This window comes from Gobio gobio (genome assembly GCF_949357685.1).
Source record: "Gobio gobio genome assembly, chromosome: 20".
Classification (NCBI taxonomy): Eukaryota; Metazoa; Chordata; class Actinopteri; order Cypriniformes; family Gobionidae; genus Gobio; species Gobio gobio.
In genome coordinates this window covers 45,359,462-45,383,650 of record NC_137113.1, presented here as the reverse complement: position 1 = coordinate 45,383,650, position 24,189 = coordinate 45,359,462, and the positions used below count along the sequence as shown (strand labels likewise).

The following is a 24,189-nucleotide window of genomic DNA, read 5'->3' as shown; positions in this document are numbered from 1 at the left end:
TATGTCGGTGTGAAATAAAGAGTTATGGAAATGTAGAAATTAAAGCTAAAGCTCCAATCTCATCCCAAAAAAAGTCAGTTGGTGCCTCAGTGACTACTTCACTCAGAGAAACGGTCAATCTCAGCTGTCAATCATGACGCTACACCCGTTACCAAACTTATTTAAAGAACGATCACTTTAACTTACATCAGTGTGATAAAAACTACCTAAAATAACAGAAACCATAAGTAGAAATTTTGTTTTAGTGTAATTTGATTGTTTAGAGGGCGGGTTTTAAGACCAACCACCTGAGGGCGATCGGAATTTATTTAAGGAAGTATCGTGTCTAATATCGGGTATAGATACAAGATATATATCCATAGATAACGGGTATAGATACAATATATATATATATATATATATATATATATATATATATATATATATATATATATATATATATATATATATATATCTCGTAAGCCTAGTGAATGTTTTATGAACAGTAGGATAACCATATTCTTCCGCAGAGCCGAAGCACAACCAAAACAATGTTCTTCCGCTAGAGGGCTAAAACAAGTTAACATTAACTAACAATGAACAATACTTCTACAGACTGCCATTAATCTTACTTAATGTAAATTTAGCGTTTACTAATATATTATTGAGATAAAAGTTGTATCTGTTAACATTAATTCACTGTTCAATTCACAAACGAGACCTTATTGTAAAGTACCAAAACCCTTTAGTTGTAGGATTTAGAAGATTTTCAAACAAATTTATGAAATAAAAAATATACTTTTATAAACATAAGAGTCTGTAATAATTCTAAGCAACCATTTTGACTGTTATTACGAGATGCATTAAAACAAACAGAAATGATCAAATACCAAGACACTCTGAAATTCATGTTCATTGTAATGCCAACAACATAATTTATAATGAGAAAAATGTCATTAGAAAAGAATAATACATATTTATGTTCCATTTTTTCCCTCAGTCGTCTCATGTCTGTACATCTGCAGTAAAACTACAGACGAATTTCATATGTAAAACATGTCAGTGTGTTCATAACTTCAGTTTAACCAAACGCATGGACCACTTTGGAAATGTTTAGACGTTCAATTACACGGTGAGAACGTTTCATAAAGAATCAAAGATTCCCATGTGTTGACATGATCACCATGGGAAGTGAATCTTTAAGTTAAAAAATGTAAATATTTCACAGATGTCACCAAAATCCATTCACATGAAGTCTTTGGCACCAAGTACTACTTTGAACTCGGCACAAGGATCTCACACTGTTTCATAAACACACATAAAAAAAAAACGTACAAGACCAATCAGTCATCTGTAAAGGGCCAGGGTGATGCAGAGCCCCTTCAGTCATAGAGTCTGTGATACGAGCGGATCTGGTCATGTGACCTGTCATATCGCCTCAGTGTTGTTCCTGTATTGAGGACCGTCCCACGTCAGGCCGTCCCCGTGAGGAAGATGACAGGAGGGCAGCAGAACTCGGGTTAGCCAGTCACTGCAACACAGGTGATCAAATATTCCCTGTGAAATAGTTGTACAGTTAAGTTTTGCCTAAATCATAAAAATATGGTAAACATCTCACCTCCGCTTCTCAACACCAAAAAACCTTCTCCAATTGTTCATCTTTCCATGGTGGTATGGATTACGGAAAATCTGTGAACAGACAGTCGAGTTCATCTTCAAAAATGAGAATACTACATTTTTATAGAACTTCATCTCTGAAAACCCAATATATTCATTATTATTATAGATTTTTGCATTTTATAGTGTTGGTTTTATATCACAATCTCTAAACGAAAAAATAAAGTTTATTAATAATAATAATTATAACAATTATATTAATAATAAAATACATTATTATTAATTAGGGCTGTCAAAAGATTAATCGCGATTAATCGCATCCAAAATAAAAGTTTGTGTTTACATAATATATGTGTGTGTACTCTGTTAATTATTATTTATATATAAATACACACACGACACAAGCATGTATATATTTAAGAAAAAAATATTTTTATATATAAAACATTTATATTTATATATTATATAAATGTATATACATGCAAATATTTCTTAAATATATACATGAATGTGTGTGTATTTATATATAAATAATAATAAACAGAGTACACACACACATATATTATGTAAACAAACTTTTATTTTGGATGCGATTAATCGCGATTAATCTTTTGACAGCCCTATTATTAATATTTCCAAATAGATTTAATAATAATATTATTATTAATAATATTACAATATTATTATTAGTAACAATGTTGTTGTTAATAATTTTGTTATTATTAGATTAATATTTAATAATAGCATTATTATACATTTTTGTAATAGTATAGTAATAATAATATATATAATATATATATATATATTATAATAGTAATAATAATACTAGTTACAGTTATTTTTGGAATTGCATTTTGTGCTGCTAGTTTTATATAACTTCATATCTGAAAAACTAAAATACCTCCCCAAGAACAAAAAATGATAAAAAACGAATTATAAAAAATTATAATAATAATACATTTTGAAAAGCTATTTTGCATTTTGTGCTGCTAGTTTTATATAACTTCATATTTGAAAAGCGAAAGAAAAAAACCTAAACACCCCCACCCCCTAAAAGAAAAAAAATATTATAAAAAATGAAAATAATACATTTTGAAAAAGCTATTTTTGCAATTGCATTTTGTGCTGCAAAATATAACTAATATATCCCTGAAAAGCAAAAAAAATTCCTACTACTACTAATATGATTCATTATTAGCATTCTACCAATATTACTGTTATCATTATTATGATGATTCCTGGATTTGGCCGCTGTTATTAGCAGGAATGACGCGCTTCAGCTTGAAGTGTATCCGTGTGGCTTAGCTCCAGTAAATGTGTGTTTGTGTTCTGCTGGTGTCTCACTTTGCCCCTCAGCCTGAGGCGTTTTCTCTCCCTGCGGTTGATGTGTCTCTCCACGCTGGTCTCTCCTCTGGTGATCAGCACAGCGTGCCACAGCGTGAGGCTTCCCAGAGCTACAGACACAGAGCTGAACACAAGCAAACACACGTCAGAAGCGCCTTCTGGCACACACACAGGTGAGAAATCCTCCCGCTCTTACCTGGTCAACACCCACAGGTAAACCAGGCTCTTGTGAAGCATCCTCTCCTGATGGGTGAAGGCGGGGGGAGGCGTCTCATACGAGCTCTGACACACAAAACATGTTAGATCAATCACTTTAGAAGATGATCAGAACTAAAGCTAACACACACACACAGACACCCAGCAAAACTTTAGGGGCGGTAAGATTTTTAAAAGAAGTCTCTTTTGCTCACCAAAGCTGCATTTATTTGATCAAAAATACAGTAAAAACAGCTAAATTGTGAAATATTATTACAATTTAAAATAGCTGTTTTCTATGTGAATATATTGTAAAATGTAATTTATTCCTGTGATCAAAGCTGCATTTTCAGCATCATTACTCCACACTGCAAAAAATGCTTTTCTTACTTAGTATTTTTCTCTTGTTTTCAGTCCAAATATCTAAAAAATCTTACATTTAGAAGTATTTACTAGACAAGCAAAAGTTGTCTAGTTTTGGGGGAAAATAACTCAAAATTACGGGAGTTTTTGCTTAAAATAATCTGGCAATGGGTTAAGCAAAATTATCTTGTTTTCTGTTTGAATTAAGATTATTTTGCTTATCCCATTGGCAGATTATTTTGCTTATTTTAAGCAAAAACTCCCTTAATTTTGAGTTATTTTCCCCCAAAACAAGACAAAAACTTTTGCTTGTCTAGTAAATGCTTCTAAATGTAAGATTTTTTTTAGATATTTGGACTGAAAACAAGACAAAAAATACTAAGTAAGAAAAGCATTTTTTTGCAGTGCAGTCTTCAGTGTCACATGATCCTTCACAAATCATTGTAATATTTAAATGTATCTGTGATCAATTTGTTCATGTTTCTTAATTTGAAAGTTCAAAAGAGCAGCATTTATTTGAAACAGAATCTTTTGTAACATTATAAATATCTTTACTGTCACTTTTGATCAATTTAACGCATCCTTGCTCAACAAAAAAATATTTTTTTAAACAATTCTTGCTGACCCCACAGTTTTGAACAGTAGTTAAACAACATTTCTGAGGACTAAAACCAATAATTCTACAAATCACATCTCTCTAATTTTCAACAAGGTTACACACCTTAAGGTCTACGTCTGTCAGAGATCATGTGACCTGACGGTTTTTGATTTACTGTCTGTGGCTGCAGGTTCACTGAGACGAACTCGTCTTAAAGAGTTCCTATATTATGCTTTTGTCTATGTTCATCTCTCTTTAGTGTGATGTTGCTGTCCCTCCAGCGGGAGTTCTCCTCTATATCAGTGTTTCTGAACTCCTGAAACGCCTCCATTGTAGTCTTGAGTTTTCTTCCGGGAATGAACACGTCACAATATTCCTGATTATAATAATTCATGCAGAATAAAGGGGCGGAGGCTGGTTGAGTTAGTGTTTGGGCATTTCCCAAACATGCTGGAAGTGCTTGACCAATCACAACACACTGCTCTAGCCGACCAATCAGAGCACAGTGTGCTTTTCAGAAGGAGGGGCTTCATAGAGACAGGAACTAAACAGAGCGTTACTAGCCATGAAATTAATGACTTTTACTCTTTTACACTTACTTGAGGTGGTTTTTGCGAAAAATAGTTAATGAGAATAATATGATAATTTACCCTCAAGTCATCCTAGGTCCTGTATGACTTTCTTCTTTCAATCAAACACAATCTGAGTTATATTAAAAAATATCCTGGCTCTTCCAAGCTTTACAATGGAAGTGAATGGTAGATTTTAAAGCAAAAAAAAACAAACATCCATCCATAATAAAAGTGCTCCACACAGCTCCGGGTGTTAATAAAGGCCTTCTGATGCGTTTTTGATAGACTATAATCTTTATAGACTATAATCACTAGCTTACCTCAAGGTCACTCTTCCGCCGGAACTTGCCTCGCTTACAGCCGAAGCTAGTGATTATTGTTTATAAAGTTACAAATATGTATATTTTTCTTACACAAACACGCCACTTCGCTTCAGAAGGCCTTTATTAACCCCCGGAGCCGTGTGGAGCAGTTATATGATGGATAGATGCACTTGTATGGACTTCAAAAACAGTCACTGCCATTATAAAGCTTGGATTAGCCAGCACATTTTTAATATAACTCTGATTGTATTCATCTGAAAGAAGAATGTCATATACACTAGGATGACTTTCTAATTTTCATTTTTGGGTGAACTATCCCTTTAACAGGTTTCAGGGCTGTGCTTACTAATGATTAATATTAACCTGTGAGGTGAAACTACTAAAACATTTAGTATGTAATTTTATGACAGTACATGCTAGCACAAATATCGTTGAAGTATTGAGACTATACTCTGAAACGTCTGCAATGTTAATGAGGCTATTAATGTAAACATGACTTTTATGTGAACAGAGGGATGAGCTGAAAATATTTTCCGTGGAAATCAGCAACAGGCTGAACTTGTTTTAAAATGTCTGCCTTTGCCCTCTAGGAGTTTTACCCAGTGTGCACCTGCAGCCGCTATGCCGTTTCTACCAGGTGTGGGAATGGGATATAGATTAGCCCCGCCCCCTATATGTGACTGTCCATATACCTGCCTGACTATAAAAACAATACAAACGCAAGCTCACCATAACACAATCTCCCATTATGATCATTTAAAGTTTGATTTACGAGATAAATTAATTCTTTCATTCTTCAAGAACGCATTAAATTGATCAAAAGTGACAGTAAAGACATATTTAAATGTTAATTTCAATTAAACTGTGATACATTTTTAGGATTATTTGATGAAAAGAACACTTTTCATCAAATAATCCTAGAAATGCATGACAGTTTCCACAAAAATATGAAGCAGCACAACTGTTGTCAACATTGATAATAATCAGAAATCATCATATTAGAATGATTTCTGAAGGGTCATGTGACACTGAAGACTGGAGTAATGATGCTGAAAATAATAAATTACATTTGACTATATATTCACATAGAAAACAGATATTTTAAATGATAATATTTCACAATATTAGAGTTTTTACTGTATTTTTGATCAAATGGTAAGCAGAAGAGACCTCTTTCAAAACCCATATCCACAGAGTAAACTCTCTAACCCCAACAGGAAGTGAGGAATGGTGGAGACGGACTCACCTCGATGGCATCATAAGCCTCCAGGAACATGTCTTTGGCACTGACGCTGCAGTAGATGCAGCCCATGGTCATGTACAGACAGAAACTGAAGAAGTAACGGTGGTTGAAATGACCCACGCAGTTATTCAACCAGGCTGGAGGAGTGGGCAGTTAAGACGGAAACCACAGCAGGATATCGTCAGGTAATAATGAAAGAACATTCACTTTTCTTCACATTTTTATTTACTGGCTGCTTCACAAGGATACGACAGTGGTGGTCCATTTTCAAAATACATCTGTGATGGAGAAAACAAAATATAGTGCATTATTTTATTTAAAACTTGGACTGCAGCAATTCATTACTTTGATAAATCGATTCAAAGTTCAAAAAAAGTTTGGGGCTAGTTTGTATTTTTTTTTCTTCCAAGAAATGAATACATTTATTCAGCAAGGATGCATTAAATTGATCAAAAGTATATACATTTATAATGTTTCCAAAGCTTTATATTTCATATAAATGCTGTTCTTTTGAACTTTATACTCATCACATAATCCTGGAAAATTTTTTCAACATTGATAATAATCATAAATGTTTGTTGAGCAGCAAATCCTCATATTAGAATGATTTGTGAAGGATCATGTGACACTGAAGACTGGAGTAATGATGCTGAAAATTCAGCTTTGATCACAGGAATAAATTACATTTGACAATATATTCACATAGAAAACAGTTCATTTAAATTGTAAAAATTATTCTTTCACAATATTACAGTTTTGCTGTATTTTGGATCAAATAAATGAGGCCTTCTTTTAAAAACATTAGAAAATCTTGCCGTCCAAAAATTAAGACATATACATTACACACGCATTACAAAATAATTAATTTTAAATAGAAGTTAAATTAATATCTTTTTTTCCCAATGTGACTTGAGTGCAAACGGCAGTACATGTTACAAAGAAAATGTTTACATTAATCTAACATGGTAAGTCTCGCTTGATTTCCCTTCGCAGTGACGACAAATTAATATGCATTCTTTGCGGTTGCACTTTATTTGAAGGTGTCCTTATTATAGTGCAATTATACATTTAGGTATGGAGTAATATTAATTAAACATATACTTGGGGTTAGGAATATGGTTTGGTTAACGGTTATTTGCATGTGATTATGCATCGTTTACTGGCATTACTACAGTAAGTGCATGTAACAAGGACACTGTAAAATAGAGTGGACCTTTGCTTCTGGCAGGCGCACTTAACAACATACAATCTGACACACATCAGACTCACTTATATTGCCTTCAGTTTGCTCACTTGTCTTACCTGTTGCAGATGCTGCAGTGATGAGTTCTAGCTGGTTTGGGAACTATGCATTTTTTACAGATAGTAACAGTTGGTATATCACTCTTTTCCTAAAACAAAAAGACACAAGCATACAACAAACACTTACTGATATGTTAAATATTGAAAATAACAAGTAAACAATGAATGAATAGGCAAGACATCTAGAGCTGGCTTTTGCGAAGAAAATGTTGAAGCTTAAAGGGTTAGTTCACCCAAAAATGGGTCATTAATTCCTTACCCTCATGTCGTTCGACACCCGTCAGACCTCTGTTCATCTTCAAACACAAATGAAGATATTTTAGTTGAAATCTGATGGCTCTGAAAGGCCTCCATTGGCACAATGCACTTTACACTCTCAAGACCCTTAAAAGGTACTAAAGACGTCGTTACAAAGTCCATCTCACTACAGTGGTTCTACAATAACTTTATAAATCAGCGAGAATAGTTTTTGTGCGCAAAACAACCCCTAAATAGCGACTTCTATAGTGATGACCGATTTCAAAACACGGCATCATGAAGCTTCGAAGCGTTATGAATCAGTGAGTCGAATCAGCGGTTTGGATCGCCAAAGTCACGTGTTTTCAGCAGTTTGACACGCGATCCGAATCATGATTCGACTCACTGATTCATAACGCTTCGAAGCTTCATGATGCCGTGTTTTGAAATCGTCATCACTATATAAGTCGTTATTTAGGGGTTTTTTTGCGCACAAAAACTATTCCCGTCGCTTCATAAAGTTATTTTAGAGCCACTGTAGTGAGATGGACTTTGTAACGACGTCTTTAGTACCTTTTAAGGGTCTTGAGAGTGTAAAGTGCATTGAGCCAATGGAGGCCTTTCTGAGCCATCGGATTTCAACTAAAATATCTTCATTTGTGTCTGAAGATGAACGGAGGTCTGACGGGTGTGTCGAACGACATGAGGGGAAGTCATTAATGACAGAATTTTCATTTTTGGGTGAACTAACCCTTTAAGTGCTTAATTTCTGTGCAACTAGCAACACTAAACGGAACAGAAAAAATAATGAATTTTTTCAAACACTCTGTAACTGGAAATTAAAACTCACATCATTGGTTGAGCCAAAGTTGCCCTGTCAGCGGCCTTGATACCGGAAGTATTTTTCCCATAGGGATTTTAAAAAGTCTTTGTTAAAGCGTTATAAGCCATGAACCAAAGGAACCAACTACGAGGAGAATCACAACATTACAAACTTTGAGTTGAAGCAAAGAAAAGTGTAAAATCGGACAAAAAGACTGTAACTGCTTTAATGAGGGAAAGAACTACAATCCCATGAAGCATTGCGAATAACAATCAAATAAAAAACCAGTGGTAAATATAAAACTACTGATTTAAAGATGCTGATTGTGTATAAAAACACAACATATTTTATGTTGTTTTTTGCAAAATATGCATATGAAGAGTTCAGATGCAAAAGCCTCTAAGTGCCATCTGAAATTTTCTTCTAGAATGATCATTTTTATAAAGCTTGTATATTTAATTTAAGTAATTTCACTTAAATGACAATTAATAGGTCATTTGCATTGCCATTTAAGTGAAATTATTTAACTTAAATATACAAGCTTTATAAAAATGATCATTCTAGAAGAAAATTTCAGATGGCACTTAGAGGCTTTTGCATCTGAACTCTTCATATTTACAAATATTTATGTACTGTAGATTGGGAGCGTAGGGAGTCAGTTACACCATTCGCAGTGCTTCACTGGACTGGACTGGACTGGCGCAAGAGTTATTTTGCCGTAATTTGCTTGTTTTTATTCTCTATGACTGGTGGAGTTTCTTGCAGGATCATGGGTAATGTAGTTTTTCACCAGGAATTACGCTGTTAAACATGATTGTTTCAAAGTGCCCCTTTTATGGTTTTTCTAATATTCCCTTTCATGCAGTGTGTGATAGAGCTGTCTGTGAATGTAAATGTGGAAGCATTCTGCAAAGTTGTGAAGCCGAAACTGCACGATAAATAAAGTTATCCCCAAAAGAAAGAATCGACGCTGAACCGCCTATACGAGTCGTTTATGTTTCGAATCCCACTGCGTTGCGGTTCTACGTCACTAGAAAATACATTTGCATAATGGCTGCCTATGTTGAACGTCGTCAGCCCTCAAACTCGTCATTTTACTGCTTCTCAAATCTCACAAGTTCAACGCGGGATTCGCAAAACTCTTGCTCTTGAAAGATGGGCCAGTGCTCAGTTTATTTGGACCAGCTCCTCAGAAACACAACCTGTAAGTATGAATAATTATTGATGTATATATTTTCTACCGGGTGTTCAAAATACATAGTTTTGTGTTTTATATTGTGCAAGTTTCCAGCTAACCCACGTTACTGAAATCCTTCTGCTCATCAGCTGTGGGCCACTGTTGCCTAAAACTGAGTCTGTTCATGCAGATCATCTGTCGTTCTTACTACTTTGAGTAAAGATGAAGGATTGAGAAAGATCTGTTTCACAAACTTTAATGTTAAATCAATCATTCACGTTAGTGCTTGGCTAACGCATCGCTGTTATTGATAGTTCCCGCATGAGTGAGAAACACACACATGGGTTTGTTGATGGACACACTCTTTTTAAAGCTGATGGTGAGGAATTACAGCTCAACATCTCATAATGAACCTCAAACTGAGTAGCGCATCACTGAGAAACTCCTGCTCAAGTCGCTCTTGTGATGGAGGTTCGGGTTGAATAACTAGTTCTTCCAATGTTTCATCATCGGATATGCGCTCGGATTGATGTGGTAAAATCTACATCATCGTTACCGTCTTTACAATCACTGAGGACCGAGTTATGGTAATAGCCGTTTAGCTTCTGAAACGTGCTGTTAGAGGTCGACCAATCACAACAGACTGGGTCATCTGACCAATCAGAGCAGAGCAGGCTCACGGAAAGGAGGGATTTAGAGAGACTGATTCATCCATTGAGTCGCTTGAGAATCATTGAAAAATGAGGTGATGTGCAATGTATATTATGAGAAAATAAACGTATAAAACTCCAAAACATAATCAGAAACCTTTAAAATAGTATAATAGGGCCACTTTAATATCATACATAATGTATCTTGTATTAAAGATGTTTAGACATTTGATGGGGGAAAAAAATTAGGGTAAATAAAACGTTACATAGGCAAATACATGATTTACATCAGAAGCAAGATTATGTAAGATATTAAAGATGACCCATTATGCTTTTTTTCCATGTTCATCTCTCTTTAGTGTGTGATGTTGCTGTTTGAGCATGAAAACACTCAGCAAATGAGGTGATGTGCAAGTATATTAGGAGAAAATCAACGTGTTTTTTGACCTTTAATGCATGTAAACCTGTTGTAAGAGACGCCGAAACAACATCAGGAGCCTTTAAAACAGCATAATGAGGCACACAAGTTGAAATAATGCAGACTGAAAGCTAAAACCATTGATCAACAACCTCGTACCTCATAGTCGTTAATGGTTTAGAAGTTATCGAAGTAAAATTTTACTTCCAGAGCCCGATTGTTGTAATCTATTGCTTCCTTAAAATGTGAAAGAAGAATGTGAAAAAATTCAGGCACCTGCGGTGGGAAACCCGGACAGGTGATCGTGGCTTTATAGTAATGGAAGACCACCATGAGGAGGTTCCAGTGGCCGTAACAGAGGTGCCAGAGGATCCAGTGAACGGGGTACGTGCTGAAGATGATGGGCAGCACGCTCAGATAGACGATAATCACGACGGAGCTGGTCAAGGTGATCACCAGAGACACAAACACCTTTACAGAGGAAACAGAGACGAGGGATTAGAAATGGTCAATCCTGTGAGCTGTTAAAGTTTAAACACGCATTAACTAACCAGTTCACACATGAGCTGCACAACTCTGGAAAAACAGAGTCACAATTCTAAACATGTAATTGTATTTTATTTATTTTTTCAGTTTTGAATGAATGATTCAACGACTCACTTATAAAGACTTCCCTTGTTTCATTACTGAATGAATCAGTGGTTTTGAACTAATCTCGTGAACTCGTCGTCCGAAGGCAGCGTTTTTAAGCTTTCGGACACAGCCAGTGATAATTACAGGGACTTTTTTTAAAGGGATAGTTCACCAAAAACTGAAAGTTGTCATTAATTCCTCTCCCTCATGTCATTTCAAACCTGCAAGACCTATGTTCATCTTCGAACAACAAATGAAGATCTTTTTAATGAAATCTGAGCGCTTTATGTCCCTCCATTGACAGCTACGCAACTACCAATTTCAAGCCCCAGAAAAATATGAAGACATCATTAAAGTAATCATGTGACTCCAGTGGTTCAACCTAAATTTTCTGAAGTGATGCGAGTGCTTTATTGCGCAAAAAAAACTAAACAATTTACTACTTAATTTACAAAATATCAGTCCAACGCGTGTTGACAAGAGCACCATGACTAAATTAAAATATCTTCATTTGTGTTCTGAAGATGAATGAATGTCATGAGGTTGAGCAATTAATGACAGAATTTTAATTTTTGGTGAACTAAACATTTAAGGGTCCTTTCACACCTACCTTGTTTGGTCCGGATTTTTGGACTTTTCAGTTTGGTCCGAATCAAAAATTAGAGGTGTCCGTTAGGGCTGGGTTTTGACACAAATTTCACAATTCAATTTGCTTTCGATTCACAAGCTTTCGAATCGATTCAATTCAACATTGATTACTTTAGATATATATCAGGTACAATACATAGCCAATTTTCTCAAGGAAAACAAATCTCTGAACTATGTTGTAAATGGGAGTCAGTTGTACTACATTAGCCTACTAATATTGAAGGTAAAAAAAATGAATTGATTTGTATACAAACACTTAAATTACATTAAATTATATTTTTTTTATAAAATAATAATAAAGTTATAATATTAACTTTACAATTACATAATCATATTTCTACTCCAATTAGTTTTTTGAAATATAAACATTTGGCTGCCATAAAAACTTGCCAGATTTATTCATAGGCTACTTACATGCATTAAAAATTTAAGAACATTAAAAATGACAATGAATAGCCTATGTAATGTGGTGCAGATAATTATCAAAATGCTCCTCTCTAGAGTAAATTTTTCTAGCTGACTAACCAGTTTATGGACACTGGATATGGTTTTTCTGAGGTAAATGTGACGTTACGACACTGTTTACAAGCCATTTTACTTACGTCTTTCTGCGGTTGAAACACTAGCTATTCCATGTGACATGATACGGATTTCAGTAAGTTATCCTGTATCTTTTAACACACTTTCAGATGCTTATTCAGCGCTGTAACTGGTTTTAAGGCGGAAGGCGGCAGAGCGATCTCGCACCACAGCGCAAAAACGGTATTATGCTTTTGAATTTCGTAAAAAAATAGACGTAATTTGAAATCTGAGACTTTGTTTTATATCAATAGTAATAAAGCACAAAGATTATAGCGATTTATTGGATGGGAGGCACGCTACAATGTTTATTTCATTCATTAACTAAAAACAGGATGACTAATTGATTCTTGGGATTTAAGAATCAATATTGTTTTGTAAAAGTGAGAATCGATTAAAATCGAGAATTTTTTTACCCAGCCCTAGTGTCCATACCACGGTCCGGATCAAACTGAACAAAGGTTCGGTTCGTTTCTAGTGTGAAAAGCATTTTCTGTATGGTTCGGACTTTCAGACCATTTACAGGAAGTTCCTGTTTATGTTTAAATATTATAATGTTATTTTTAAATTTCATCTCAGCTATATTGATTATGAAAAGTGAAAAAATGCGCAATATATCAGAAGACAGAAGGTCAGAAATGATTTTGACCACTTCATTAAGTTGTTTTGTTTTGTAGAAAGCCTTTCTTTAAAGTGAATTTCGTTTTGTATAAATTGTATCTAAATTTTAATCTATGTTTAATCAGATAATTGCCTGGATTTAATAAATAAGACACAAATAGCCTATAGCAGACAATAATCGTGACATAGAGGCGTGGGAGAGATCACAAGCTTTACACATGAACTGGAACGCGTCTCAGATAAACTGAAACTCAGCAGCTACTCGCCTCGCAGACATGAGAAATATGTGTATAGAAAGCTTGAAAGGTCCACTTTTAAACAAAACAATTCAAAACGAAATAGTCAAGCAATGCGCACTGTTCACTAGTGGCAACGATATGCGTCCGTTCATTCATTCTTGTCGAAGATTACAAACCAATAAATGTCCAGATGCCGCCCACATAGATGATGCGGACAGGGCGCAAGTGTGTCATGTAAAGTTCTTTAGTGCTCTCGCATAATTGCAATGTGAAACCAAACCAAAACTAACCTAATGTATAAAATGTATCAAAACATGAACTTCGGTTCGGACCTTGGTGCGGACTTTCAGGTGTGAAAACGCCCTAAGACACTTGTCACCACCTACTGGTGTAACAATGTAATTAATACAATCTTATCCTATTTTAATGATCTGAGCACATGATCTGAAGCTCACGGCGCAGGTGGACTTAGGGCATGTCCTAATCTGCTTTTGCTAGTTTAACACATAGATATACATAATAAAGGCTAGATGCTAGATGTCTCTAACGTCATCACCGGCGGCCATCTTGTCACAGGCAAGCTTTCTGGCGGGCTCTGTGGTTCCTGATGTAAGTGGAGTACGAACACAAATACTCTTATCTCGCTGAAATATTGACGGATTTACAAATGGGGCCCCACTAGGGCTGGGCGATATATCGCATGACATTGTTAGGCGCATCTCGTCAGTAAAGCCTGTTCCTTGATTAGTAGTAAATCGCCATCACCTGCTTTCAAATAGAGCAGCATTTACTACACAGAGCCGTAGTTCACTGACAAGCTGAGCCATATCGCATTAATTATCACGGACGTATCGCCTGCGATAATTAATGCGATATGTCTCAGCTTGTCAGTGAACTACGGCTCTGTGTAGTAAATGCCGCTCTATTTGAAAGCAGGTGATGGCGATTTACTACTAATCAAGGAACAGGCTTTACTGACGAGATGCGCCTAACAATGTCATGCGATATATCGCCCAGCCCTAGGCCCCACTTTATATTAGATGGCCTTAACTACTATGTACTTACATAAAAAAATAAGTACAATGTACTTACTGTGTCCATTTACTGTGTTCAAATTGTATTGCAAAACACAGTTGCTGATATTGAGGTGGGATACGGGTAGGGTTAGGGACAGGTGTGGTGGTGTGGGTAAGTTTAAGGGTAGGGTTAGGGACAGGTGTGGTGGTGTGGGTAAGTTTAAGGGTAGGGTCAGGGACAGGTGTGGTGGTGTGGGTAAGTTTAAGGGTAGGGTTAGGGATAGCTGTGGTGGTGTGGGTAAGTTTAAGGGTAGGGTTAGGGACAGGTGTGGTGGTGTGGGTAAGTTTAAGGGTAGGGTTAGGGACAGGTGTGGTGGTGTGGGTAAGTTTAAGGGTAGGGTCAGGGACAGGTGTGGTGGTGTGGGTAAGTTTAAGGGTAGGGTCAGGGACAGGTGTGGTGGTGTGGGTAAGTTTAAGGGTAGGGTTAGGGACAGCTGTGGTGGTGTGGGTAAGTTTAAGGGTAGGGTTAGGGACAGGTGTGGTGGTGTGGGTAAGTTTAAGGGTAAAGTTAGGGACAGGTGTGGTGGTGTGGGTACGTTTAAGGGTAGAGTTAGGGACAGGTGTGGTGGGATGGGTAAGTTTAAGGGTAGGGTCAGGGACAGGTGTGGTGGTGTGGGTAAGTTTAAGGGTAGGGTCAGGGACAGGTGTGGTGGTGTGGGTAAGTTTAAGGGTAGGGTTAGGGACAGCTGTGGTGGTGTGGGTAAGTTTAAGGGTAGGGTTAGGGACAGGTGTGGTGGTGTGGGTAAGTTTAAGGGTAAAGTTAGGGACAGGTGTGGTGGTGTGGGTACGTTTAAGGGTAGAGTTAGGGACAGGTGTGGTGGGATGGGTAAGTTTAAGGGTAGGGTTAGGGACAGGTGTGGTGGTGTGGGTAAGTTTAAGGGTAAAGTTAGGGAAAGGTGTGGTGGGATGGGTAAGTTTAAGGGTAAAGTTAGGGACAGGTGTGGTGGGATGGGTAAGTTTAAGGGTAGGGTCAGGGACAGGTGTGGTGGGATGGGTAAGTTTAAGGGTAGGGTCAGGGACAGGTGTGGTGGTGTGGGTAAGTTTAAGGGTAGGGTTAGGGACAGGTGTGGTGGTATGGGTAAGTTTAAGGGTAGGGTTAGGGACAGGTGTGGTGGTGTGGGTAAGTTTAAGGGTAAAGTTAGGGAAAGGTGTGGTGGGATGGGTAAGTTTAAGGGTAAAGTTAGGGACAGGTGTGGTGGGATGGGTAAGTTTAAGGGTAGGGTCAGGGACAGGTGTGGTGGGATGGGTAAGTTTAAGGGTAGGGTCAGGGACAGGTGTGGTGGTGTGGGTAAGTTTAAGGGTAGGGTCAGGGACAGGTGTGGTGGGATGGGTAAGTTTAAGGGTAGGGTCAGGGACAGGTGTGGTGGTGTGGGTAAGTTTAAGGGTAGGGTCAGGGACAGGTGTGGTGGTGTGGGTAAGTTTAAGGGTAGGGTTAGGGACAGGTGTGGTGGGATGGGTAAGTTTAAGGGTAGGGTTAGGGACAGGTGTGGTGGTGTGGGTAAGTTTAAGGGTAGGGTCAGGGACAGGTGTGGTGGTGTGGGTAAGTTTAAGGGTAGGGTCAGGGACAGGTGTGGTGGTGTGGGTAAGTTTAAGGGTAGGGTTAGGGACAGCTGTGGTGGTGTGGGTAAGTTTAAGGGTAGGGTTAGGGACAGGTGTGGTGGTATGGGTAAGTTTAAGGGTAGGGTTAGGGACAGGTGTGGTGGTGTGGGTAAGTTTAAGGGTAGGGTTAGGGACAGGTGTGGTGGGATGGGTAAGTTTAAGGGTAGGGTTAGGGACAGGTGTGGTGGTGTGGGTAAGTTTAAGGGTAGGGTCAGGGACAGGTGTGGTGGTGTGGGTAAGTTTAAGGGTAGGGTCAGGGACAGGTGTGGTGGTGTGGGTAAGTTTAAGGGTAGGGTTAGGGACAGGTGTGGTGGTATGGGTAAGTTTAAGGGTAGGGTTAGGGACAGGTGTGGTGGTATGGGTAAGTTTAAGGGTAGGGTTAGGGACAGGTGTGGTGGTATGGGTAAGTTTAAGGGTAGGGTTAGGGACAGGTGTGGTGGTATGGGTAAGTTTAAGGGTAGGGTTAGGGACAGGTGTGGTGGTGTGGGTAAGTTTAAGGGTAGGGTTAGGGACAGGTGTGGTGGTATGGGTAAGTTTAAGGGTAGGGTTAGGGACAGGTGTGGTGGTGTGGGTAAGTTTAAGGGTAGGGTTAGGGACAGGTGTGGTGGTATGGGTAAGTTTAAGGGTAGGGTTAGGGACAGGTGTGGTGGTATGGGTAAGTTTAAGGGTAGGGTTAGGGACAGGTGTGGTGGTATGGGTAAGTTTAAGGGTAGGGTTAGGGACAGGTGTGGTGGTATGGGTAAGTTTAAGGGTAGGGTTAGGGACAGGTGTGGTGGTGTGGGTAAGTTTAAGGGTAGGGTTAGGGACAGGTGTGGTGGTATGGGTAAGTTTAAGGGTAGGGTTAGGGACAGGTGTGGTGGTGTGGGTAAGTTTAAGGGTAGGGTTAGGGACAGGTGTGGTGGTATGGGTAAGTTTAAGGGTAGGGTTAGGGACAGGTGTGGTGGTATGGGTAAGTTTAAGGGTAGGGTTAGGGACAGGTGTGGTGGTATGGGTAAGTTTAAGGGTAGGGTTAGGGACAGGTGCGGTGGTGTGGGTAAGTTTAAGGGTAGGGTTAGGGACAGGTGCGGTGGTATGGGTAAGTTTAAGGGTAGGATTAGGGACAGGTGTGGTGGTGTGGGTAAGTTTAAGGGTAGGGTTAGGGACAGGTGTGGTGGTGTGGGTAAGTTTAAGGGTAGGGTTAGGGACAGGTGCGGTGGTGTGGGTAAGTTTAAGGGTAGGGTTAGGGACAGGTGTGGTGGTGTGGGTAAGTTTAAGGGTAGGGTTAGGGACAGGTGTGGTGGTGTGGGTAAGTTTAAGGGTAGGGTTAGGGACAGGTGTGGTGGTATGGGTAAGTTTAAGGGTAGGGTTAGGTGTAAGGGAAGTGTCAACAGTGTGATTATAAATGTAACTACAGAAATTAATTACAGATGTAATTACATACAGGTATTTTTTTTATGTAAGTACAATGTAAAAACATGTATGTACACAATAAGTGCATTGTTTCAAATGATTAATTAAAATGTTAGTACAGAGTAGTTAAGGCCACCTAATATAAAGGGGGTCCACAAATTGTTTGGTTTCTTACAAACGTTTGTTATTCCTATTCTCTTAATGAGTCATGGGTGTGTTTTGGGCGTAACGTGCAATAAACCAATCAGAGCCTCATCTCCCATTCCCTTTAAAAGCCAGTTGTGCTCACACCATGACGGATTTGCTATTTACATGTGAGCGGAAAGACTGAACGCTTCCCCAGAGAGGAATCCTTTTATTTTTAATATTTAAAAATGTGCATGTAATAATCAGAGTGTACATGCGTTGTGAACACGCCCTTTAAATAACACAAAAAATACTGCACTATTGACTTTAGAGCAGGTTTGTGTTGGTCAATGGCATAGTCATTTTCAGTTCCTCACAATAGCAACACACCAACAATGCTCCTGAACACACTTGGGGCCTGTACCATGAAGCCGGTTTAGCTAGCTAGCCAGATATGTTTAAGCTTAGTTGGTGCCAATCCTGGGTTTTAGGTACCATTAAAGTGGTTTGGCTTTTAGCAGTGTTCATCTCCATAGTAACTTAAGCTCCACAGCTAACCTGCTCCAGGGCAGGTTATGTTCTGGATAAGAGATCTCAAACTGAAATTGGACCAATCAGCTGTGAGCAAAGTGACACACCTCTGATGCAATAAAGACACTCCTTCTGTTTCTACTCCAAATTAAAGGTCACTAGCTAATGGCTATTAAAGACTTAAGCCTCTGGCTTTTAACAATGCTTATTTAAAATAATAATAATTTTTAATTATTTAAATATAATTTATGTAATTATTACACCCTTAATCAATTACACATGTATCATTTGAGTAAATCAATCATTAATAGGCATTTTGTTAATATTAAACTAAATAGCCTATATAAAGGTCATACAAATAAGCTTTAAATTCAATAACTAAATCTATAAAAAATTACATGTGAGCATAAATGTTCAATTCTCTCTATATATCAACTAAACTAACTTCATAACTTTTACTTGCATTGACGTATAAGATTTTTCTTAAAGTTGTCCTCGACAGCTCTTTTCTTCTGTGTAAATTTGTTTAAATTCTTAATATTTTTCAATCATGTATATGAGTGAAGTGAATCACACTGCTTCTCCCGCGAGAAGTGAATCTCAGTTTCACTGATCCACAGCCTGTGATTGGCTGTTCACTGCTGATGTCACAGCTAAAATCCTAAACTCAGGATCAAAGCTTGAGTTGACAGAGAAAGTTGATGATCAGCATCATGGGACCAACAAAGCCTGAATAGATTGGTTTGGTTTTGTCAACTCAAAACTAATCCTGTAACCCTGAGTTTGTTAAACTACCATCATGGTACAGGCCCCAGGTGTTCAGACCAGACGCCCATGGGTGAACAGATGGATGCGAGTGCATTTGATATTTAAACAAAGTGAGGCTGGACGTGAAAATGAGAACTGCGTCAGGCTTCATTGGCATCATTGTGCCAGGTGTATGATAGGGCCCGAAGTGTCAGTTACAGTTACTTTAAAAAGGCAATTTACTTTATTGTGATCACTATGTAGACATCAGTCAGGGGCGCCACTAAGGGGTGGAAAGTTAGGATGATTCTAAGGGCCCACACACTTTTGGGGCCCCCGGAGATTGGTTTTATTAGTAGTAACAGTACTAGTAGTAATGTAATAGAAATTATAAATGTATAATCTACCAAAGAGTTACAAATATAACAAAACAATGGCTTATTTCTACATTTCTGGCAAAATCCAGCAAAAACGCTTCACTCACGAACCACTCACACTCACGGGTAAAATGACATTTGCTCAAATCCCACACCTACATGAAATTTCTCTGTACTGTAGGCTACTATACTTGTTGTAGCCATTAAGAAAAGGTATTTGGTTTTATATTTATGTTTAAATATTTTATAATGTTATTTTTTTATGTCTATTTATGTTGTCAATCTATGTTGATTATGAAAAGTGAACAGCATGAGTGAGAAAGGACACATCATAAGATGCGCAATGCTAGGAGACATGGAGTGGGTCAGTCATGATTGTGACCACTTCATTAAGTTTTGTTTTGTAGAAAGCCTTTCTTTAAAGTAAATTTCGTTTTGTAAATATTGTATCTTCATTTTAATCAATGTTTCATCAGCCAATTGGGGCATTCTGGGTTGAGCGAGCGGAGCTTAATTGGTCAGTATTATTAAATTGCAGACAAAGATTTTGGATAGCTAGGTTGGTGCGGTCAACATCATATTCTTTCATAGGGCCCAAAATTTGCTAGCGGCGCCCCTGACATCAGTGTTTATATCCAAACTATAAACTTTTATACCAGTGCTTCTGTGATCATTTGAATAATTATTACACAGAAATAATGATACTGTGCAGTTGTTTTTGAAGCCGTTTCATACCAATACATTATAACTGCTCTCTCTGTATCAGCACCAACGCAGATCTGAATCAGTCAAAGGTTTAATAGCCAAATCGTTGTCATTTAGGACATGCACTAGCTTTTATGATGGACGCAACATAATAAATGACTTCAGAAAATAGATTTGGTTCTGCCTACCACTCCAAACCAGCGGGTCATGTTGTCCACCAGCCAGTAGATGGGCTCAAACACACAGTCGAGCACCGTGTCTGAATTGGTGAGGACGTTGTAGTACTGGGACTTCAGTAGCACCGTCCCATAGTTCCACAGGTCTCGTATTCTGCTCGGCCGCTTCCTGCGTCCTCGTCGGGGGCAGAGCCGGAACCAGCGCAGGAAGAGACGCATGACTTTGGAGAGGTACCACCTCCAGCTGCGCATCCCCCCTGCAACACACACACACACACACACACACAGAAGCTCAGTGTTTCGGCGGATCACACACACACACACACACACACACACCCTGACCTCCACACCTCGCCGGAAAACAGCAATACCTGCTCTTCTGACCCTTAAGGTCTTCATTGAGCACACATTCAGCCAGTCAGTAAATAATACAGGAATCAAAGACTTTATAAATAAAGAAATAAATGAGGATTAACTCATTTATTATAAATCTATCAAATAGATTGTAATAATAGCAAAATTAGGCAGTCTTGTTTATTATTATTATTAAATAATGTGAGAATAAGAAATTCCAGAAAAATAAGTAAAGAAATATTTTTTTGAAACCATATAAATACACACACAATAGTAAAAAAATATTCAAGAAAAATATATAAATATAGTTCAAAATGTTAAAAACAAACACACAAACATTAGATATTGCAAGATATAAAATATAAAATAAAATATATAAACACATAAATACATTTAATTTAAATAAGTAAATAAAAAAATACATACGCAAGTTAAGTAAATAAACGCATTCTTTCCTAAATCAAATAAAAACACACACATGTAGAACATATTCCAGAAAAATATATTAGCAAGTAAATAAGTTAATACATTTTTGAGCCAAAAAAAAAAAACGAAATCTTTTAGGCACACAGAGTGTATATAAAATCCTTACCTGACTCTTATGATTTCTGATTTTCTAAGTAAATGAATGCATTCAAATAGGACTCAATAAAAATTGTTCTGAGCTTGCCTGTACCAAGAGAGAAACTGTCCTCAAGACCATTTCCAACAGAACTGATGACACACACACACACACACACACACACACACACACACACACACACACACACACACACACACACACACACACAGACATAGGAAAGCATTAGTTTGATTAGATCAAATTTAGCGAGATCAAGATACCTGGTCAAGGGGTGGATAACTATTGCACAGGATTATCAACTAATGTCCGAGGCACAAAACAACACTCTAAATATTTGATCAAGTCCTCGGAGGTTCACCTACTGTAACAACAACCAACTTAAAAAAAGTTTCAAGTCACAAGACCAATGTAACCCAGCACTGGACGCACTTCCTCACAGGACAGCAAGTGTCCATCTGATACGGCCAGTGGCTGATGAAAGTGAGTATTAGTTACAAGATTGAGGCAGTATTTTTATCCGCGTCCCATGGGGTTCCTCTCAGCCGGCCATCCCGAACCACTCCATCTTTCCGAATGTCGCAGGTGGAAGGTGAGCTCGTGGTGAAGACGATGACATGCGTGACGTGATGATGATGTCATGTTGATGTCACATGGTGTCAGTAGCTCGTTACCAAATATCCTTAAGGGAACGCAATGCACGCAATGTAAACTCAGGTCAGTACATCATTTGTAATGTTTTGATTTTAAAAAATGTGTTCGTGTTACAGTATAATTATACACAGATCAGGCATAACATTATGACTACCTTACTAATATTGTGTTGGTCCCCCTTTTGCTGCCAAAACAGCCCTGACCCGTCGAGGTATGGACTCCTCTTGACCCCTGAAGGTGTGCTGTGGTGTCTGGCAACAAGATGTTAGCAGCAGATCCTTTAAGTCCTGTAAGTTGCCAGGTAGGTCCATGGATCGGACTTGTTTGTTCAGCACATCCCACAGATGCTCGATTGGATTGAGATCTGGGGAATTTGGAGGCCAAGTCAACACCGAAAACTCGTTGTTGTGCTCCTCAAACCATTCCTGACCGGTCAGCGGCTGTGCCGCCCCATACACAACAAACTGAGATGCTCTGTGTATTCTGACACCTTTCTATCAGAACCAGCATTAACTTCTTGAGCAGTTTGAGCTCCGGTAGCTCGTCTGTTTGATCGGACCACACGTGCATCAATGAGCCTCGGCCGCCCATGACCCTGTCGCCGGTTCTCCACTGGTCCTTCCTCGGGTCACTTTTGATAGAGACTGACCACTGCAGACCGGGAACAGCCCACAAGAGCTGCAGTTTTGGAGATGCTCTGACCCAGTCGTCTAGCCATCACAATTTGGCCCTTGTCAAACTCGCTCAAACCCTTACGCTTGCCCATTTTTCCTGCGTCTAACACATCAACTTTGAGGACAAAATGTTCACTTGCTGCCTAATATATCCCACCCACTAACAGGTACTGTGATTAAGAGATATTAGTTATAATTATAGTTAAGTGTAACCCAAATTTGTTCTGTAGAGAAATACATAAATAGGCACAATTTATGTTTGCTTACAAAAAAATGTAATTTAAGCATTAGATATTCATCATTTACTCACTGACATCCTCCAAACACATATGATTTAATGTATTCTGTAATGTATTCACTTTCATCTTAAAAAAGATGCAATGACGAGGCTGTAAGTCACTAACAAAATGCATCAGATCTCCTTTTTTAAGGGTTTGCAACATGCAAGTAAGCTTTAAAAAGACATGCAAGTGAATGTGTTTGCATGGGAAGCCCGTTTTCCTTCAAAAGTAAGGAGCTTTGCACTGTAACTGGATAGGCTTAACCTTTGCCAAGCTTTACAGCAGAACACTCCCACATATCCTGTTTACATGTTTACTTACCGTTACCCATGGATTATTTCAGGAAATTCAGGGTTTAAAGAACTATATACTAAGCAGACACTGATGAGACACAGGCAAAGCTCAGTACTGTGCAGGTTTGCCATCTGTCTGCATGGAGACCTGCACTTGACCTGGTTCCACTGCCATGGTTATGATTGACACACTGTGACACTGACACCCAGGTGTACATTTCACTTCTGATCAAAGGATAAACTAAACTTTCCATTACAACAGCAGAACAAAGACAAGCCAGGTCAAACCATTGCGCTGTCGCTGCAGTGGACGGACGGCTGCTGTATATTCACATCACGTGACGATGCTCAGAACATACCGCCAGGTAAACAAAAGACATTTAAAAAGATACCTACCACCAAATCTGGTCCCGTAAAGTTTTTCGAGCGAATCGCTCATAAAATGATTCAGGTCATGATCGCAACACTTTAAGAATGATCACAACATGTTCGATATAATGCACTTCTCCTCTCAAGTAGCATTGAGCGAGTACCATAGGGTTAGTACCAATGGGACTTCCGGTGTTTACAGTCGTTTTCAAAATAAAGGTCGTGACAGCAGCGTTCCGGACGAACAAATCTTTATTTTCTCCACATATAAATTGATTTTTAACGATAATGTATCAAATTCAAGGCAGACCAACAATTGAAGTCCATATTGTTGAGCGATAGTCTGTAAAATATGGAAGCTTGTTTGAATAAAAAGGGTAATTATTATGACCTTTTATCTCACAATTTCTGACTTTTTTCTCGCAATTGTGAGAGAAAAAAAAATCAGATTGTTTTATTCCGCGGTGGAAATAAGCTTCCACAGTAAAAGGCTTTTACTTATTTATTTACTTACTTACTTGTATTTATTTATTTATTTATTTATTTATTTATATTTAATTAAAAAATAAATACATACAATAAAATAAATACATACAATGGAAGCTTGTTTTCCGCTACTGAATAAAACATAAAAAAGTTAATTGCGACTTTTTATCTCACAATTCACACTTTTTCCCCCTCAGAATTGTGTGATATA

The 24,189-nt window shown here is 38.0% G+C and overlaps 1 protein-coding gene across 3 annotated transcripts; it reads right to left on the bottom strand.

Moving 5' to 3' along the window:
- Window positions 1-890: 890 nt before the first annotated feature.
- Window positions 891-23,707, bottom strand: zdhhc16b (zDHHC palmitoyltransferase 16b). Of its 3 annotated transcripts, none has more exons than XM_079801673.1 (10): window positions 23,520-23,707; window positions 20,300-20,544; window positions 11,118-11,312; window positions 7,537-7,625; window positions 6,484-6,512; window positions 6,238-6,371; window positions 3,137-3,222; window positions 2,941-3,064; window positions 1,598-1,668; window positions 891-1,510 (listed from the first exon to the last, which is right to left on the bottom strand). In XM_079801673.1, the coding sequence occupies exons 1-10, from the start codon at window positions 23,560-23,562 to the stop codon at window positions 1,408-1,410; spliced, it is 1,119 nt and encodes a 372-aa protein (XP_079657799.1). In that variant the 5' UTR covers window positions 23,563-23,707; the 3' UTR covers window positions 891-1,407. The 3 variants fall into 3 exon arrangements, with proteins under 3 accessions (XP_079657799.1, XP_079657798.1, XP_079657800.1); XM_079801672.1 differs by lacking the exon at window positions 23,520-23,707 and adding an exon at window positions 23,152-23,473; XM_079801674.1 differs by lacking the exon at window positions 11,118-11,312 and having other exon boundaries at window positions 23,520-23,657.
- Window positions 23,708-24,189: the final 482 nt, after the last annotated feature.

Excerpts from the sequence above, each read along its gene's own strand:
- zdhhc16b (XM_079801673.1), bottom strand. The coding sequence starts at position 23,562 with ATGAGCGATTCGCTCGAAAAACTTTACGGGACCAGATTTGGTG. Across the intron at positions 1,669-2,940 it reads GCCTCAGGCTGAGGGGCAAA|ATTTTCCGTAATCCATACCA; the intron begins GTGAGACACCAG and ends GTCTGTTCACAG. Across the intron at positions 1,511-1,597 it reads TTTGGTGTTGAGAAGCGGAG|TGACTGGCTAACCCGAGTTC; the intron begins GTGAGATGTTTA and ends CCTGTGTTGCAG.